Source organism: Erpetoichthys calabaricus, chromosome 8 (genome assembly GCF_900747795.2).
Source record: "Erpetoichthys calabaricus chromosome 8, fErpCal1.3, whole genome shotgun sequence".
In the NCBI taxonomy this organism is placed as follows: domain Eukaryota; kingdom Metazoa; phylum Chordata; class Cladistia; order Polypteriformes; family Polypteridae; genus Erpetoichthys; species Erpetoichthys calabaricus.
Genome location: NC_041401.2, coordinates 197,978,686 through 197,999,364, shown reverse-complemented (window position 1 = coordinate 197,999,364; position 20,679 = coordinate 197,978,686). Strand labels below are relative to the sequence as shown.

Sequence of the window (20,679 nt, the reverse complement as noted above, 5' to 3'; positions counted from 1 at the left end):
AAGGGTCCAATCTGGAACGACTTATCAGTACTGTCCATACCAAGAGGCGAGACATAAGCAGACCACCGTCACTGTGTAATGAAACAAAGGAGAGTAAAGGAGTCCTCACCTTCAGCACTGGCCACTGAGCGCACGGACCACACGGAGCCCCTGCGGAACGAGTAATTCCTGTGAGAGGTGCTTGACGTGCAGGAAGGACTCACAGAAAGACGGCGGGATGCCAAGTTTGGGACTTCTTCTACTGGCAAGGAATAACACAGAGCGGGTATTCAGGATGACACAAGAAAAGATGTCCACTTCATAAAGTCAACAGAGCACATGAGGTTCACGTCAGTCACAGAATATGCTGTACTGGTCTGTCTGTCTGTCATCAGGCTGCCTGGAACTGCACTTAATGCCACATCGCAGTCATTCAGAGCTGGCAGATTCTAATACCGAGACCCTTATTCTGAATCCGTAGGTTTACAGCTGCTACATATGGAACAGAACATAACAAACTTAAAGGGGGGCCATCCCAGTGAAGGAGTGAAGCCAGCTGGGACTTCTGGGAATGGCAGCCACGTGACATCTAGCTGGTGGCTCAGGGGCCTCGTATTCCATCAGCCTTTTGTCCTCTGCTGTCAGATCTCCTTTGAGTGAACGTGAAGCACTGAATGACTTCTCACGTCAACACGACAACCGTAGACTTGCTGAATCCAAAAAGGAGACCAATATGAGGAGCAGGTGAGCACATACTGGAGTGTCACTGCACACCACTGTAAGAATCAGTGCCAAAGCGCAGAGCCTGGGACAGAACGTAAAACTAGAAAGGGGCCTCAGCTCCAAGGTGTCGTGAGGGCCACCAGCACACCAAGGTGCCCTCTGCTAGCCAGAGCCGATGCCAGGCCATGGAGGCATCGTCTGCTTACTTTGAGCCTTCTAGTTACACTGTGCTGAGAGGTCCATGTGTACGTTATAATCACAATAACTTAAAGAGTAAGAATAAAGAGCACAGAAGCCACTGCAACATACAGAGTTGGCGCCGTCCTGCCATAAACTGGGAAATCTCACAATACTGATGCCATAAAACTGGCAGGAGAATAACGTGTGCAATTACAAATAAAACGTCCCAGGAAACCAAGAGGTCTCATGTGCTTCGTTCTCACACAAATAAAATGTTCACCTCACCTAACAAATCATTAAAAACGCTTCAGGAGACCAGAAGGAAACCAGCGGATGTGTACGAGGTGTTCAGAGGAGGGGACCTGGGCGGGCACCCATGGGACAGACTCAGAAAAGCGGGTCACTGAGGCAGTTCAGGGACACAACTGAGCACTCTGCCCAGGATGTCTGCCAGTGCATTTGAGCAGTTCACCAGTAGGGGCCCTCGCAGTGCCAGGTTAGACACCCTGGCACAGCTCTCTCTAAAGCGGTGGTCTCAGGTTGTCATTTGAACCCTTTTCTTAATGGGTGACCAGCTTTTGCTGCTAATTAACTCCTTTTCATTTGAACTGCCACTTCATCCAGATGCCAGCATGCCAAGCGTCGGGCTCAAGGCACTACAAGTCCCTAACCCTGCCAGGCTCTCGTAACGCCTGGTCACACTCTTTGAGAATCCAGTGACCTTTATTGATTACAGTAATGAGGTTCACAGCTGGTGTGCTTTGGCACCAACAAGCAGCAGTGGACTGGCTGAAGTGTCCTGTGTGACCTCCTGAAGAAGAAATGCCTGCAGTTTATTCATCTTGTACAGGGTCACGGGGGTCTGCTGGAGCCTACCCCAGCTAGCAGAGGGCACAAGGCAGGAGCAAACCCTGGACAGGGCGCAGGGTGAACACACACACCACACACACACACCACAGGCCATGTAGGATCGCCAGCTCACCTGACCTGCATGTCTTAAACCCACACAGCGGACACGGGGAGAACATGCAAACGCCACGCAGGGAGGACCTCAGGACACAAGCCCAGGTCTCCTTACAGCGAGGCAGCAGCACCACCTACCACTGTGCCACCGTGCCACTCTAAACTCTAACATTCAAAATCATTTCCATGAAACTGTCCCCGTGGCTCATTGCTTTGTGTAAAATTGGCGCACATAAATGGCCGGCCGGCCTGCCTGCCTTTGACTACACAAACTGAAAAGGCTTCTGAAATGTCAAAGTCATCGTCACCGCATGAAGCCGCACTCACAGTCTAGATGTCCTGCCTCTGTTTTAAGAAGGGGGAGGCTCACCTTCTTCCTCTTGCTCTGGTGGGGGGCTGCAGGTGGGCTCATAGCAGGCTTCCTGGGTGATCGGAATGGCAGTAATGAGGCTGGCCTCCCTGCCAAGGCGCCGCTTCTCCTCCTCCTGCTGCAGGTTCTTCAAGATGTGTTCGGCTCGCTGGTGGGAGCGTGAAACGGCTCTCGCCGAGAAAGATTTCTAAAGCAAAGGAGGCAGCAAAGGGCATGAAAAGAGGCTAAAGGAGAAGAGCACGGGCCGCACACGACTTCCCATTTCACGTGAGTCAGACGAGAACGCGGTCTCCAGTGAAGTGACCGACTCACCGCCTCTCTCGTTGTCTTGCTTTATCCTGCCACCCCAGACGCAACTAAGGTCATTAGCTGTGCTGCCTACCCTCATCATGGGGTCGGTCTCACGAGATGGGTCCCTCAGTGTTTGCTTCCCAGACACATTTTGTTAGATCCTGGACTGGAGGAAATGGTGGTTGTAATATTCAGGGTGTGAATGTCTACTGTGTGGCGCTGCCTTTAACATCGTTGGTCATCAGAAAACCGAACGCTGCATGTCAATGGCTGGCTGTCTGGTGACTGAGCACCACAACACTGTGCTGGTTTGGCTTTCGTTCCTTTGGGTGGGCCTGAAGTTTTGACTTTTGTAAAAGAAACCACATGATGGTGGGCCTATTGGGAGTGGAGCACAGCTGACGGGCGTAGCCTCCCTCGAGCCAAATCTCAAAGAGTCTCTCACTATGAACATCTGGTTAGATCTTCTATTGGATGTTGTTTAATTCACCCTAAAAAAATCAGGGGCTCCCTCGTGTAGGGATGGACGAGAAACACTTACGAGAGAGCAGGCCATCGACACATCGACAGGAGACAGAAGCTCTCTCAAAGGGTCCTCTGGCCTGTCCCTTTTATTCTTCTTATATTAAAAAAAAACCACATAAAGAGGAGCACACAAACCTGTCAGAAACACAAAGTCATCTTCATGTGACACATTTAAGAGGACGCCCACAAGATTAATGTCATCGTAAATGTATTTGGTGCCTGTTTACTTGGTGTCTGTGCGTCTATGTAAACGAGCTCCCCTGGAAACAAAAGGGGAAGGATAACACTGTGGATCCCTGGCCCCTCGTGTCAATGCCATCACCTCGCTGTTTAAACGGAAGGACAGAAAGAAAAAGAAAGAAAAGATCTCACTCTACCAGACCACCAACTCCCTACAGGAGTGGATTCTCCTTGATTGACAGGAGTCTGCCCAGCACCCGTCGCTCTGCCACAGATGTCAAACTGTCCAGCTCCAGGCAGCCTCTATTGTAGGCACAGAACTGGACAGTTTGACATCCGTGGCAGAGCGACGGGCGCTGGGCAGACTCCTGTCAATCATGGAGAATCCACCACATCCACTGAACAGGATCATCTCCAGACAGAGGAGCAGCTTCAGTGACAGATTGCTGTCACCGTCCTGCTCCACTGACAGACTGAGGAGATCGTTCCTCCGCCACACTATGCGACTCTTCAATTCCACTCAGGGGGTGTAAACGTTAACATTATACAAAGTTAATGTCTGTCTGTATATCTGCATTGTTATCACTCTGTAATTTAATATTGTCTTTATCAGTATGCTGCTGCTGGAGTATGGGAATTAATAATAAAGTATCTATCTTATCTATCTATCTATCTATAATATAGTGCCTTTCACTCTATCTATCTATCATATAGTGCCTTTCACTCTATCTATCTATAATATAGTGCCTTTCACTCTATCTATCATATAGTCCCTTTCACTCTATCTATCTATCTATCTATCTATCTATCTATCTATCTATCTATCTATCAATTATATAGCGCCTTTCACTCTTATCTATCTATCTATCTATCTGTTATATAGTGCCTTTCATTTCTATCTATCTATCATTATATAGTGCCTTTCACTCTATCTATCTATAATATAGTGCCTTTCACTCTATCTATCATTATATAGTGCCTTTCACTCTATCTATCTATTATATAGCACCTTTCACTCTATCTATCTATAATATAGTGCCTTTCATTTCTATCTATCTATCTATCTATCTATCTATCTATCATATAGTGCCTTTCACTCTATCTATCTATCTATCATATAGCGCCTTTCACCCTAACCCTAATCTACCTACAGAGACAGGAGAGGGCAGCGATCTAAAGCATTGCCCCCATCGTCTACCTGGCCGACAACAACAAGCCGTGGGGCTCTGCATCACGCCGCGTACCGAGACCGTGTCTCGTTGTTTGGGGAGAGCAGTGAGCCGTCGTTTTCAGCCGTGTATTTTCTACAGGACTATTTGTCCAGCTGACTCAGCTTCACTAACCTCATCCATGTTCTGTTAAGTCTTCTGGACTTTTATGTGTGTTTCGTGCTCTCTGTGTCTTATCGAGTTCGTGTTCAGTGTGGGGTCGAGGGAGGGTTTCTATTGTGTATTAACGCTGTGCTGCACCTTTTCATTTTATTTTTACTTTCAGCCTGACATTTTGGGGTTGAATGTCATGTCGGGGTTGTGACAGATAGATACACTGTTTGGAGTTTCTTTTTTATCGATATATACTCACTTTATTATTTGACGTGCTGTTGGTTTGTTGGCTTATTTTTGATCGTCGATTGAGGGAAGTTTATTTCGGGTCAGACGTCCTCAGCTTGCCAGGCCGCGGGTCTTGGTGGAGTAGCTGCCGGTTTGGACAGCAGGTCGGCCATCACAGCCTAACCTCATAATACCCGTGTGTGCTCTCAAGGAGAGTTTGTAAAGCATAGGCTGTGCCCACTGAGGCCTGGTGCTGAATTTCAAAGCCACAATTTTGGGGCTAACTTTCCGCTCAGTGTGTCACACTGAATAAGTCACCTCATCTGGCTCTGCTCCACATGAAGATGTGACGTGCTGTGACCTTGTAAGTGTAAGTTACAGTAGGCTGCTGTGTCCTACTGGCAGATGTTAATCATATTTTAAAAGATATCAGGGGTCTGCACTTCTGAACCCCCACATTAACACCACGATGATGACAAGGCCTCACTTTGTAAAACTGTGCATTAAAGGCACAACAAAGACTGACGGCTTAAAGCCCCTGAGACTACATTGGCTGTCCAAGAGCTTCTGATTTGTCACGCAGCCCAGCAAGTGCAGAAAGAAACTTACAGACTGGTCCTCGCTGATGGGATCCTGGACACTTCCTGTGCTTTGAGGCACCCACGGGGGGTCGAACATAGGGACACAGGGGATTCCCAAGATCGGAGAAGGGAGAGTGAAGTTGATGCTTGGTGGTGGGATCTGAAACAAAGACAATCCTGAGTTACTCATCCTTGCCCTCAGTTAGCCCCCGTACTCTCTGAAAGGTTCAGACGTTTATTTTAACAATAGGAATACAATGTCGCATTTTTAAGACATAGGCTGTCACTTGGATGAGTCACCGTTTAAAATGTCACATCGACTGGTGATCCACCCGGAGGAGGCTGCAGCTCTTAAGGAGGTGAGTTTGAGAAATGCATGGATGGAGGAGTGTGTGTGTGTGTGTGTGTGTGTGGGCAGTGCAGGTAATGTCACACCAAGAGTCACCAATAAGGCGACCATCTCTGCTGATTGCTAGTGTCACAAGACTGCCTCTGCATGTTGATGTCATTTATAGGTGACACTTCAGCCTTTCTGCTCCAATTCAAAAACAGCAGTAAAACTGTGAAGTGACAAAGTGACCAAACAGGGGTAGAGCTCAGCACCTGGCACTTCAGACCAGTACCCCTCACCTGACAGGTGAAAGTCCATTTTGAGACTCAGTAAACGGAGTTGGCCGCTGTGCACTCTGACCCTCTGTCACATCATCAGGAGTTACTGCCACAGGCAAAGACACGGCCAGGCTGGCAAGATGTTGGCAGAGGGTAAGGGCACCACCATGGGAGTGCAGGGCAGGCAGATGTCAGGCACACAGCTTCAAAGACAAAGAGGAGTCTGAGTGGAAATGTGCAGCTTCTGCCAGGATGGGAGATGGCAGCACAGCAGCGGGCGCCTGGACGTTTGACTCTCTGCGTACAGACAGACTGAAGTCATGCAGTGTTAGCTGAATTCTGACTAAGGTCTAAATCCTGAGGGGCTCCTGACCTGAAGAACATGTCGGATAAGCCAAATCTGGGCCCACCTGAGACTTAGACGGGGCTCTCCCTGGCACACTCTTTAGCAGTACTGCCAGTCATAAACTTCACTTAAAGACCTTCCACACTGAAGACAAAGAATATCTACAGAAGATCATGGAGATGACAAGTAGCTGGAATCTTGCTGCAATGGAGACACAATAGGGACACGCTGAGCACGGCTGCAATGTGATGCCTCAGACCATTTCTACCATGGGTGCCCGCCAGCCATTTCCTATAAGCCATTCATTTCTGAACCCACTTAACCTGGATGGACAGATTTAAAATCAGACACACAAAGTTGACATGGCAGGAACAGGATCATCAACGTGTAACGGCAGACTGGCACTCGGTGCTGAACTCACACAGTACCGCAGTTACCACTTTAAATGCAACACACTCTATGTCTGGACGTGAAGGCTCTTTATTGGCAAGCTGGCAAACAAGCCTTAAAAACTGGCACGCTTCCTGACCTCGCGGCATTTCAGGACACTACACTGTCACTCAGTCTCAGAACTCAGTCAGAGGAAGACGTCTGCCATGTCACACACACCTTAGGGGACTGGGGGGCAGACTGCAGGTGAAGCAGCAGGACAAACACTTCGTCCGAGGCCTACTTGTTCACAGCATTGTCTCCTCCGTGTGTTTTTATCACCTCTGCAAGATAATAAGAAAGTGCGGTAGAGGAGGCTCTCCAAGACCAACACACAAGAGAATGGCAGGTGTTCTTTTATATGATGTGCCGTATGGTGGCACCCGTGCATCCTGCCCCAGATCACTGCCCGTGTGGTTTTCTTCCAAGTACCCTGGCATTCCTCCTGTGTGGTTTAGGTGACCTGGCAATGGTAAATCATTCCCATGTTAGTGTGTGTGTGAATGAGTAGGCCTTCAGATGGACTGGCGCTGGCGCCCTGTCCAAGCTGGCATCCTGCCCGTCCCCTGGTATGCTGACTTTGGGAATGTTACGTCCTTTTATGTGTCACTGTCTTCTAAGGCCCTCTTTGGCTTTGCAGCTCTGCTGCATTTCCGATTGAAAGTTCAGTTTTATAGCACAAGTACACGTTCAAGGCCTCAGTCCGACTTTCACTCCTCTCTTGGCATAATAATTCATAATAATTAACATGGTGCTGTCGGGAGGCAGGAATATTTCATAAACGTATCGCTGAAAGAGGAGCTCTTGAAGTGATTTTGGTGCCGACGCTGTAATCCAAGCCGCTTTGCTCTTTTTCTTGATCCCGAGTGGGGGGGGGCCCTCCAAGTTAGGAGACTAGAGGCGACCGGACCGCCATCCATGGCCTTCATCGTCATCGGTACCACTCACGGTCTCATCTCTTCTGGCTGGCATTGCCATCGTCTCTGTATCTGCTGGTTCACGTGCCTTCATGATTATACGTATGTACGCACGGGTGCGGCCGTTTTCAGTTCGCCTTTTATGTAACAGTTGGTTATGTTTGCAGTTCTGTGACACATCTAAATATTTCTCTCTATTACAAAAAAAAATCTTGGGACGAGACGAGACTTTTTTTCTTGCGATGAGATGAGATCTTTTGAAGAGAGAGACTTTGACGTCCTGCGAGACGGTCAAGTCACGTCCTTCTCACAACCATTTTCAAACAGGACCGCGGTCATCTGACCTCTCAGTTGTTGGAATGCTTTTGGCAGACACACCTCCTGTGCGCTCAGCTCTTAAAAATGTTAAACGTTCTAGATGACACGTCAACGACTAAGCAAAGAAGAAAGAGCAGCGCGTCGAAAAGAGACCAACAGTGTGGGAGAGGAAAGAAGACAAAAAAGAACAAAAATAATAAGAAATAATGTGCAAATTCTGAAAATAAGGGAAGCAGTAATCAGACTTTGTGCCAAGAGATTTAGCCAGGCCAGGGCCAGAAAAAGACAAAGTAGAACGTCATAACGAATTCAAAAACGTCGGGGCGATACACATACAGAGCAGGTTAGAGATAATGGAAGTAGGAAAATTCAAAAGTCTCCAAAAACTGAGAGTAAAGATCTCATTAGCGCTACAAACGGAAAATATTACTCGGTGAAATAACGGAACAGCGAAAAGAGATCGAATAGAGTTTGAGGACGTCTGGGGGACAAGAGAGACAAGACAGTGAGACAAAGAGTAGGACAGCTGGAGATGGAGATCACGCAGAACGGCAGGAGCATCAAGACATGTAGCTGACTGAGCAAAGAGGAGGTAAAAACAACAACGGTATTTGTTTGCCATTGTATCAGCGTTTAGGAGGAGCGAGCGCGTCTTCACAACACAAGGGGGCAGAGGGGTTGGCGAGTGAAGCCCCCTAGTATATATATATATATGTTCATTTTATTCGTAGTCTGAGTCTCGACGACCTGAGTTGTGTGGCTGGTTACCTACCAGGTAACACTTGTGGTTGGTCTGCCATTCGGCAAACATCCGCCACGGTGCCCTCTTTCAGTTGCCAGAAGCAGATCATGAAATGTTGTATAGTTTACTGTCACATATGGCAAAGAGAGAGGGCAGCAGTGGAGTGTGTACGCCCGATGAGCCCAAATGAGGGTGAGACACGTGTCGCGTGCTCGTTGCATTATTTGACAGTAAACTATGCAATATACACTGTATACGTATATATTAACGGGCTTCTCTCCCCCTTTCTTAGCTTCAGTTGTGCTTTAGAAATAAAGTTGGACTCGCCTTGGCCTCACTAGCGTGTCCCATGTAAGGTTACTCCACTGGGAATACGGACATATTTCAAAGCACACTGTAACATCTCAGAGTTTACAGATGTCACAAATGTCTATGCAAATTCCAAATTAACATTTAAAAACAGTTTACTCCAACTGTATTTTATTGTCTTATGAAGAAAAATCAAAGACAAGGCCTTGTGAGCAGAACTTATAAAGGCGGGAGTCTCTCTGAAAGTAGGAGGAAGAAAAAGACTTCATGATCTGAAAATGTGGAGAAAGTCAGAAACGTCACAACGCTGAGCTCCAGCATCAACTCACATCAGTGGGGGTCTCAGGGAGTCCGTCTGGACTTCAGGAAAGCCGAGTGTAAGAGGACAGTAAATGGAGAAGTATGATGGAGACATGTGGCTTCTTACTTCTCAGTAATCTAAAGAGATTCCATCCATCCATGGAACATGCAAGGCCACAGTGGGCTAAGGGAGGAACGTAACAGCAGGATGGAGGCCCAGGTGGAGCTGTGCTTTTTCATACCAACCTTTACTGAATTCTCGTTTATGTCCCATGCACTTGGCGAGTGGACTGCAGGGTCTTGAATTATCGGCACTTTGCTCTGTGGAGCTGCTCTACCTGCGCTGAAGTCAGTTTCTCTGAACGTTTTCATTTCTAAGGTGTTTCTCCTCATCTGGCTTAAGGTGAGCAGTCCTCAACTTAATAACAGAGAAGACAAGCCGCGCTCCACAGTAACAGAAAACACCCAAACACCCCAACAGACCTCCTGCTTCCCCTGATTTACCTTAAAGATCTGCTGGGCACCTTCCTCCATCCGCGGCCACACCTGGTATCTGAAGCGCCACAGCGTGTAGAACTTCAGCACAGAGTTAATCCTCTGTGCCACATCATGGTGCTGGAATTCGGACGTCAACATATCTGAGACGGCATCGGGGACCTTCACGGCACACAGCAGGAACATGGCGGCTGAGGATAAGGTGAGCAAAGAAGAGTGGAAAGGACTTTATACAACAGCAGGACGCTAACATTTCAGAAGTCCACCTTCAGATTTCTCCGGGTTGTCTCAAGATAAACGAGGACACCCTTAAAACGATCCGTCGAAATGCTCAGTGCCGGAGCTAAGCATCAATTAAATTAAACAAGAGCTCATACGGGAAAGTTCACAATAAATCGATTTGCTCTCACTCTGATGACAGTGGGTTTCTTCAGATTTGGGCAAAGATGTCATGGCGGAAACTCAGAGAAGCTGCAAGTCATTCGTTACAATGGAGATAAACAGAAAAGCGGTACAGGAGGGCCAATGATAAAGCTCCATAATTATCAACATGTTGTTAACGAGAAACCCATTTGTTACAAACAGGCCATTCACACCAACAGAATGCATCAGTTCTTGGGAGAATGCCAGCCTAGTCTGGTGGCATCAGCAGCAAATAATCCTCAGTGGGACACTAGATCACTCGTGCACATACCACACTAACTGCTAGGCCAAGGCAGAGTTGGCATTTAGCATAATATGCAGGACTGTGGGCATCTGGAGAAAAACCTGAATGGGCAAACACCACACAGACTGCGACGAGGCCAGGAACTGAACCCCTCAGACTAAATGTAAATGTCCATATTAAGACATTCATTTGAGTTAAACTGGACTACGTTCAAAAAGGCGGTCAAGTGTGGGTAATCAGGGTCATGGCGAGCCCATCAGGCAACAGAAGTCTGATCACTGTCTAGGCGGACAAGAAGAAAGAGTCGTCACAAGACGCGACATGCGTACCCGGTCTGTCTGGTATGCCACTCTACAGGGAGCGGACTGGCCTGCTGTTCAAGTTACTGACACTGTTATAATAATAAGTGCTGGGTATCATACACTTGTTCTGTGACCCCCTGAGCTACGGGCCTTCATGCCATCTTTTGTGCAAATGCATATCACGTTTTAGGCACCTTGGCAGGACCTGCGTTTCACCTCTGAAGAAGTGATAACAGACACCGAGGTCCATCCAGCATTAAAGAGCCGCCTCACAGGCCGTGCCATCATTGGCACTGCCACCTCCTGCAGGCACAGTCCTTCAGTGTCTTAGACCAATTCACGGCGCTCTCTCCTCCCTTCTTCTCAGCTCGTTCTTTAACAGGCCCGGCTGAGAAGGGGCAGACTCGTTTAAGGGGGACAACTTGGGATGTCACCTTCACAACAGGAGAGAATGTGGCGCCATTCACACAAGACTTGAACTCAGTTACAAAGAGCAAGCACTGGAGGGGCTCGACTAACAAGGAGTCATACAGTAAATATGAATGTTTCACTTTGTTCCTGAGTGTTTGTATCGTTCCTTCTACTCACATGTTCAGCCTTCCAAGGCCCACTCACCTGCAGCGGCAGCCATGTGCTCATCCACGCTCAGCAGCAGCTCCCAGGCCGCCGGCTGGATATCACCATACATGTCGTCAGTCAGAATGGGGGCAGCTTTGATCAGGAGAGACAGGGGGGCCGGCGCCAGGCTCATGACCTAAAGCGTGGTGACAGTAAGTTACAAATGGGACACTCAAAGTGACTCGACCTTTTTCCTTTAAACTACGTGAAGAAATGTTAAAATTCCAAAGATCAGGTGACAGTATTATGGGTGATTTTCCTTTTAATGAAGTGCCCACTTCCTGAGTATTTTCTTCTCTTTGTTCTTGTAATGTTCACAGCAACACAAGACCCCCCCCCCCCCCCCCCCCCCACCGGCCTGGTCAACGCCTGGCTGATTTCCCCGACTTTCTTTACTCCCACTTCACATGTTAAGTACTCAACTGTCGCTGGTGTCCCCTGTGAGGGGCCGGAGACCTGAGGCTGGTGGGCGAGACTCTGGACCCCATGACAGATAATTACGCAGGTTCAACAAAATCTATCAATGGACCACCTGAAAGAAAACTGCCTTTGAGTCTGTCTAGTGTTTAGGATTGGGAGCCTCTGCCATTGAAGAGCCGTCTAGTACCCATCTAGTACCCACTGATATTTACTTGTGTTAGATTGTGACAGTGTCTTCCGACCCTAAATTCTAGAATCAGACATAGAAATGTTTTAATGGATGTCAGTGAAAAGCTCCTGTCCTGCAGCGTACAGAACCTGCCAAGAACCCTAGAGATGAGCAGCCGTAGCACTCGGGGTCTGACACTGGAGTACTGGCCTGTGTTGTCACACCACATCTACACTGAGCAAAGGACGGTCAACATAACCTCCATTAATGTCTTTACTTCCCTACAGAAATCCATCGGTTGTTTCTCGTCACCTGATTCCGAATGTATTTCAGCATGCCCATATCTTTTTTCCCTTCCAGACTGGAGTCCGTCACTCTTTTCTTGAGGGATGGCGTCCGGAGGCAGGACTTGTCTGAGCACTGCGGGGACACAAAAAGACAGAGCAGAGCTGGAGTATTCTCAGCTGATCTGAAACCCACAGGCCCTGACCTACGTGTACCTCTTTGATCTTCTTGGCACGAATGCCAGCACCCGTTGTGTAGCTGTCCTCCTTGAGGCCGTCTACAGTGCCACCGTAGAGCAACTTAATGGCCCGGACCAGGCGGGCACACGAACGGCTGTGATACTGATAGCATCTGGGATGGCAGAAATCAAGGTGGGTGCAAATGAAGCTCTGCTGGTTACACAGAAGGATGATGATCTGCAAAACACAATGTGTCACTCAGTGTGAATTTAATATAGTGCCACTCGTAGCCACCTCCGTTACTTAAAAGGCAATAATGCTGTACCAAACAACACACTCTCGCTGCAGCCACCAAACAGAGGTGACACCAGGACAGCCCTAAGACACAGCTCTCTGAATCCAGCTCAGGCTGAGACCACCCGAAATAGAAACATTATCTGGTGGGCCAGTGTACCCCACTGCAGTCTCAGTCCTCCCTTATTCTATCATGTCACACTGAAGACAAAGTCTGGAGGGTCACAAAGTGTGGCATGGCAGACCAGCAAGCCAGAACCTCACTGTGTCTGTCCACCTGACAACTGTACCGCGAGTCTGTCCAATACAAATGCTCCGTTTACGGCCTGTGGACTAATGTTTTAGTGAGGCGTTCCACAGCGTCAGCGCTACTGCTGAGACAAACTGTGTCTGTCATGGCACTCATCTCTTCAGGTGAAGTGCTGACGAATGCAATGGGACGCTGCTGCTTCAGCCCCAGAACTGCACAGGAGCAGTTCAATGGAAGACGTCAACCTGAGGACACCTTCATGCACAGTTCTGGTCTGACATTGGGCTCTGCTTATTCTGTGGGTGCATGGACATCGACTTGGTACTCAGAGCTGAAGAAGGACAAAACATCTCATTAAAATGTTTTACCAAAGAGCTACCATCAAATATCAAGACGCTGCCAGCTGCCAACCCCTTGGGGTTCATTTGATTCAGTTTGTGATGGAATTAACATATAAAACTAGTAAAAAACATAAAGATACCAGTAACGGCACATGCACTGCTATGACGATAACGTGCGGTGAATCCACTTGACTCGAGTATTCCTAGTCCTCCTCCTCTTTCTTTCTCTGTCCGTTTATCATTCGTTTGCTCAGAGGTTGATGCGCTTGCTCCTTCCTGAGCAGATCTTCTCTTCTCCACCCTAGCGGTACGCTTTTCTCTTCTTTCGTCGCCATCTTTTTGTGTTAAAACTGATTAAGTCCGTGTTTGTTTTGCGGTTACTTAGTACGTTTTCCTTAATTTTTTACTTAAGCTGGCACTTAAGTCTTCAATCTGCGTCAAGAATGATTTAAGATATGAAGAGGTAGGGGAAGGGATGGCGGAGGTGGTAGGGATGAGAATGGCGCCCGTATGCATGTGCCACACGGCTGCAAGTTGATTCTACAATAAAATAAAATAAGAATAAAAAGAGGAATAACCTTGGAGGTCAATCCTCACCCCGAAATCGGACAGTAGAGGTCACGTAGTATCTGTGGACCAAACTTCAGGTTCAAACGGTTTGCCAGCTCCACGTGATTTACAATCCTGGACAGCCACGCTAGCGTATTGTAGAATGTGGTACCCGGATGGGGGTGGTACCCAGCCGGGATGCCCAGGCTTGTGTCTCCTCCAGACCACGAGGGGTGACTGCCCTGGTTCCTTTGGGGGCCACGGGTACAGGGCAGGGAAGCTCAACCCTGAAGGCGGCCCGTGGTCACCGCCAGGGGGCACCCCAATACCTGGAGGACCCTGGACCTCAGCACTTCCGCCACACCCAGAAGTGCTGGGGGGAAGACGAGCAGGGACACCCAGAGTGCTTCGGTGGGAGATTGCCAGAACACACCTGGAGCACATCGGGGTGCCGCCTGCCTTCATACAACGCCTTGAGTCGGGAGAGAAGAAGGACGAGGTCTCTGGAGGCGGCCTGAAGAGAAGGCCAGGACTGTGGGGTATCGGGGTTTGTAAGCTGAATTGTAAATAAACATGTGTGGGGTGATTACAACGTGTCTGCCTGTCTGTGTCCCGGTCATATTCCACAAGAAGAAGAAGATCTTAATTTTGATTAAAAAGAAAATCAACCATCAACGTGCTGAGTGCCTTTTCTGTGCAGTGGTGATCCATCTGTTAATGTATTGTGACAGTGTTATTTAAGATGGCACCTCGGTGACAGCAGCAGTGTCCACGTATATTAATAACACTCCAAACAAACGGCTCATAAAGAGTTACTGAAGGAGGGGATCTCATGGCAGACTTTTTGGAGTATAACATTTGGTGCTTTGTTATCAGCATTTTTATTCTTCAAGTTTTGAATAAAGAGCACAAAGCTTTTCAATATGAAAGTTACATACATGTAGCCAGGACATGTTTCGATGGAAATTTTCCTCAGTGCCTGTGCTGCTCAGACCCTCGGGTTCGATGCTGGGTTCACTGGTGCTCCATGGGCTTCCTGTGAGGAGAAAGCAGACAAAGGGGGCAGGTTGGCATTGTGCAGATGTTACGCACCTGTTAGAACGTCCCGAGATTGGGGGCTTCTCACCAATGTCCGTGACGGTGTCTCTGCTCTGGGACAGCAAGACCTCTTCGTTCTCAGACTCGGAGTCCTGCCTGGACAGTTTGGTGCTCTTCAAGCTGCCAGCACGTCGAATGCTCGAGAGCGAGCCGCCTTTTTTAACACGAAAGCTTCGTGTGCCTTTAATCTGCAGCAGTCGAGATCCCCCGATCCTTATCTTACGTATTGGAACTGGCAAGGAAGAGACAGGCAGATGAAATGATGACGGAGCAGGCGATCAGTTGATATCATCTTCCATTCAAATCCGAATTTACTTGTCACATACAAAGTATACATAAAGTATAACGTGTGGTACAACGATTACTTAACTGAGGCTCAAAAGTCAACAGCATTTCAGGGTCAGAATGATTCAGTCATTAGAATATTAGCACACAGTGAGTCGTTCCTGTTCTTGAGTTAATAAACTCCAGTCGGGCTGATGAGACTTCTCTCCTTGTTAGTGAAGTGGGCACTGTTTCAATGACTAGATAACGTATTTCAGTTTTAATTGTCACGCGCTCCTTTTTCACCATTTCTGGCTACAGCGTAACGTTCTCAGACACATGACCTCACTTTCTGTAATCAGCCTGCACTCCTTTAGCGTTCTCACTCTAATCAGTGCCCACTCGCTACGGTGTCAGGACCTTTCTCTTCTCCCGGGTGCCCTGGCCACACATGTAGTGTCATGTTGGTTTGTGTTGATGGCAGATGCCATCTCTTATCGTCTTCATGCTCCAGTTGTGAGGTAGGATATTTTACTTTCACTCCATGCAAAACCTCAGAGGCTCTTTCCTGATCTCTTATTTCAATTGTTGTCATTTCTTTGTGTTTTTAATGTCACTTTACTGTGTCCTGTTGCCCCTTCACCTCCTCTCAGGTTTAGTAACGTCAGTCTCGTCTAGTTCTTGCCCTTGCTTGCTCTCACTTGTACTTCTGGAAGGTCTTTTTGTCAATGAGTTGCAGTTTACTCAGCTTTAATTCATTTTATTCGTATTAAGTACTCTTCTACTTATAAGGCCAACATGCCATCCAATAATTACAAATATAATGTGAAAAATGAAGGACAAAGCCATAATGGCAAAACTTGAACAGAGGAATGTCATGCAGCATAGTGGAGGGCTGTTTAAGTGCACATCCACCCTGAAAAACTCAAGAAGATGAAGGCGACGGCTGAGGAGCCTTCATCAGGTGTGGGACTGAAAAGGAAGTGTGTTACATTTATAGAAGGAGGTTGGCACTGAAGAGATGCATGACCCAAGCCTGAGAAGGAGCTTAGCTTCCTCAGTGTATGTAGAAAGTTGGCTTTCATAGAACTTTAAAACCTGACAAGGTGTGGTGGACTGAATGGCCTGCTCTTGTCATTGCTGTAGAAGCTGAGAGTGAGCAGCGCTTAAACGTGACCTGGGCAGACCCTTACGATGTGTTTATGGGGGGCAGCCCGACTCAAAGGCTAAAACCTACGCCAGGATCCAGCCTGACAAGTGGGCAGCGCTTTGGGTTCTCTTTAGCCAAGTCGGCTTGCGTCCCTGAGCCTTCTCACCTGGATCAGCGCTTTTCTTTTCGTCACAGGTGGTGTCAGACTTGAGGGTGTGGCTGCTGCTGTTCAGAGAATCTCTGGCTTCATCATCATCCAGGATTCCAGCAAAGCTAATCTTTCTCTCGTATCTGTGCCGGTCAAGTTCAGGGTCAAGGCGAAGTCTGCAGCTTTCCAGGTCCTGGTCAGAGAAAGAGCAGTGCGGTAAGAATCGCTACACACAGCTGATCATTCCTCTTAAATCACCATTTTGTCTTATCTCCATCCAAGGAAAACACTCACCACCAGCGGCTCAGTGCGAGGTCTTGGTAAACATGGAAAGGTTTCTCGAAGGAAAGTTGTGATTTCCAGTAATAGCTGGCAGGCAGCCATCTTCAAAGCGAAAGGACAGGAGCATTTGGTTGGGTTTACCGTATCTGGGAGGAAACAAGTAGAAAAAACAGTAAATGACCTGACCTGGAAGAAGCAGATGTGAAGGAAAGCAAGTAAAACTGGCTGTAGGGCCGGACTGATCCGCAGCTGTCAGCCGTAAACACCAAAATGTGTACTGCCACTTTTGAGGAGAGTCCCCTCTTCTTTTTTATTGCTTCGTCAGAAGGGTCGGAGACCTTTTATTTAGTGTGAATTTGGCCCTCATCAGAGAAAAAGAAACTTTAAAAGATGCCACCAACTGCCTCACAAGTTGTATGAATGATCCTTCACTCCTGTGAATGAACACATTAGTACTGAAGGTGGCTCTGCTTTGAGACTTTGGTTAGTGCTAAAGTTAGGAGATGAGTCTTACGATTGTAATCCCACGAGATGCAATGGCAGACAGCAGACATGACTGGCACTGCACACCCAGAGATCTACACGTGTTACTTGTAACAAGCGGTTTGCCGTACAGGATGAGCAGGGCTTCTAATAATAAAGACCCCTAAGCCTCACCACACCCTGATGACTCGAGGGCACTGGTGCAACGCTGCTTGTGGCTTTCCACACGAAACAAGACATTACTATAACTCGTGACTGACCTCCAACCCTAACTCAACTCCTTGCTGTCTTTAAACATATTTTTCTCATGTAATAAATTCAACAAAGTGCTGTATTTCCTAACATCCCACCATACTGGGCAGCAGCCTGCTGACTTTCTGTCTCATTTCAGCCCTCTTATGTCAGGCAGGTAGGTGTTCTGAATTGTTGGATTGCAGGCTCAGAACATTTGGCTCTCACAATGCCAGGGTCTTGTTTCTAGAACCTTACATGGAGAGAGGTGGACGGTGCACTTTGAGGAACTCCTACACCTGGCGCAGACATCTCTGTGGGAAGAGTGGAGCGCACCACCTGCTCTAAGTGCCCACCAGCTAAGGGGGGCCTCATTCTGTTCACAAGTTGGGAACAATCAAAGTTAATAGATAACAAGAGGAGAATGGCCTTGTCCAGCTGCGTGCCGTTTGGCTTTTGTATCCCATCATAATTCCTCGTATCCTCTCCTTTTACTTTTACATAGCACTATGTGGACAGGCCCAGCATCAGGACAATTCATTCCATGCATCTGACTTCAAAGAAGGGCTATTTGGTCACAAAAAATGTCAGCCTCTTACACCAAAGTATTGGTTTTCTTCTTTGAAATCTTTTAACTTTCTCTGGTTAATATTAGGAGAGCAGGACTTTGGTCCTCTCAAACTCAACTTAATGTTATTTTGGAGAATTTAGGTGAACGGGATTAGCAAGCTTGTTGGTCTGAATGGCCTGTTCTCATCACAACTGGCTGAAACTCCTGTTAAGAGCACAGAAGCGGACGTATCACACCTCTGCTGTTTATCGTTATTAACTCAAGCCAGTGGTGACTCTTCTGTTATGTACCGCACATGCATTCTTAAATGAGCCGTAGAGGACCAGAGCCAATCATGGCAGGCCGCACAGGGCACAAGGCACAAATGCCACTCACACCGTGTAAATCTGGGACTCCAATGCACCTACCATGCGCATGTCGGTGGACGTGGATTGAAAATGGAGTCTTTACCATCTGGCTTATTGTAACTTGTTTCAACTTCTTTTGAAACAAAAAAGACGTAGGGTGTGTACAATGCTGCATGCCTGATGCTTTCAATAACATTATTTTCAAAATGCCAAGAATGACATGATACACAATATTAATTTAAAAATGTATGCTGTAACACAATAGATTATCTTTTGTGCATCCCTACTGTCATCAAGGAAATCCTCCTCTTCATCCTCTTTCCTCATTCGCCGTTTTGTCTCTTCATCGTAAATGAAACCCAAAATGTTGGCAGGGCTCTCGCTGTCTGAATGGCAGAGTTCACTCAAGCGGCCCCCAATAGCCTGCAGAGAAAGTAAAAGACCTGTGGGTCCTGAATCTTCTACAACTCCTTTACCACCTCACTACAGCCATGTCAACTTGTACCACTCAAATGAGCCTTTGAGAAACCAGTGTCTCTGTCAAGGCCTTTGGAAAGTGGGGTGTGTGGTCGGCTGCCTGTAAAGACCACCATGCATTGTTTCAGTACTAACACTGCCAAGGGCACGCCAAGTGGTGTCTGAATCCTTTTGTTCTCACTAACGGCCCATCAGCTTGGCATCCCGGCAGTGCGTCCCTACTGCTCTACCCATAAAAGCCACAGATAGACTAATACAGCCTGAGTGAACATAAACAGAAATTGTTTCTTAGCACACAGCGCATATCATTTGCATATATTTTCAATGTAAATGTTAGCATATGTTATGAACAAGAAAAAAAAAACTTCCCATGGTGCACTGCCAAAAACTTCGTAAGTATTTATTAGTGAAAAGCAAAACTAAAGACTTCAATCAGCTGATACATGATATCAAACCAAATATAAATAAATTCTAAAAACTACAGCCATACTCAGATATTTCACGTAATACCCACTGGTCAGAAAACTGTCCTCAGCCTGCCAGCACTCCAAGTATTTCAGTTGGCTCCACACTAACCTGAAGGTGCATTGCAATGTTTTTGTACTCTTAGAATACAAAGTACACTGGCAGTGCCAACCTGGCGTGTGGGAAGGAGAACACGCGAGATGGCACACCGTGGACGGAACAAGCTGTGAGCGAATTGGCTGGCGTTCAGTGCAGCCACAGACACTACAAACTCCATCAAAAATGCAAATATAAGAATGAACCACAAATGGAAGGTCCCATGTTCTGTGGTTCTTGGCTGCGACTGAGATGCCTTTTTGGAAAGAAACTGAAAGGCTGGCAGCTGCACTGAATCACATACACACTCTCTGACATACTGTATGTTGCTACCTACATGTTAATTGCTGGCTCTCTCTCTCCTCCAGACAACAATCACAGAAAGCGCATCACTTCTCATCGTTCATATTGTTTTCAACACATGCAATAAAATCAGATGACAGACTAATTTGAAAGCTAGTGATGCTCCAGTTATTAGTTAGTTCATCAAAACTCACCGGAAATTGCATTGCAATGCTTTCATACAACTTGGCAGCATCAATGTGACATTGGGAAAGGAGAACATGAGAAGGTGGCACATAGTAGATGGAGCGGGCAGCATGTAAACTGGGGGGAGGCCCACTCACAATGTCCATAGACCCTGCGATGTACGCAAACGTGAGAAGAAGCCGTCGGCTTTCTTTGTGGACATGGAAGGACTGAACAAATTTAGCACTTGGACACAAATAAGGTGCCTTTTAGGGAGAAAAACCAAACCAGAACACACACTCGGACACAGACACACTCGGACATGTTGAATCACCCACTCGGTCTTATAGCAGATGTGCACACACACAATGAAAGCCGAATGCTGTTCTTGCTGCGTAAGTAAAGGTATTGCAATAAACAGCATCAGGCACTAACTGTGGAGAAAACCGAACAGGCGAGGGCTGGAAGTTTGGGCAGTACCACCACACTCCTTAAGCACAGTGCTGGCAAGACGAGCCTAAAAAGTGCAGTTCTACCTGAATATACCTGACTGTGCCAGGAGAATCAAAAGCCAGTGCCATTTAGAGGGTTAGGCCTGAGGTGTTTAAATAAAAGTGACAGCCGGGCAGCGCTCAAATGAACTTAACAACAATTCCACTCCACTAGTCTACTTAGCACAGAGCACAGCCCGGGGTGACATTCACAACGGAAGAGGGCA

At 47.4% G+C, this 20,679-nt stretch overlaps 1 protein-coding gene and 1 long non-coding RNA gene across 16 annotated transcripts in view; one reads left to right on the top strand and one right to left on the bottom strand.

Moving 5' to 3' along the window:
* LOC127528966 (uncharacterized) overlaps window positions 1-20,679 on the top strand; it is a 524,038-nt gene that overhangs the window by 295,275 nt on the left and 208,084 nt on the right. The window lies entirely within an intron of this gene.
* The window catches only part of LOC114656453 (protein unc-80 homolog), a 104,317-nt gene that overhangs the window by 41,614 nt on the left and 42,024 nt on the right, over window positions 1-20,679 (bottom strand). For 8 of the 10 annotated variants that reach the window (XM_051930920.1, XM_051930919.1, XM_028808101.2 and 5 more), the window contains 12 exons: window positions 18,743-18,878; window positions 16,836-16,969; window positions 16,560-16,734; window positions 15,008-15,211; window positions 14,820-14,917; window positions 12,484-12,684; window positions 12,296-12,403; window positions 11,392-11,530; window positions 9,817-9,998; window positions 5,371-5,502; window positions 2,216-2,402; window positions 110-241 (listed from right to left, as the gene is read on the bottom strand). In XM_051930920.1, the coding sequence (XP_051786880.1) occupies window positions 110-241; window positions 2,216-2,402; window positions 5,371-5,502; window positions 9,817-9,998; window positions 11,392-11,530; window positions 12,296-12,403; window positions 12,484-12,684; window positions 14,820-14,917; window positions 15,008-15,211; window positions 16,560-16,734; window positions 16,836-16,969; window positions 18,743-18,878 (1,828 nt within the window). The remainder of the gene's footprint in view (window positions 1-109; window positions 242-2,215; window positions 2,403-5,370; window positions 5,503-9,816; window positions 9,999-11,391; window positions 11,531-12,295; window positions 12,404-12,483; window positions 12,685-14,819; window positions 14,918-15,007; window positions 15,212-16,559; window positions 16,735-16,835; window positions 16,970-18,742; window positions 18,879-20,679) is intronic. The other 2 variants (XM_051930916.1, XM_051930921.1) reach the window with 1 other exon arrangement.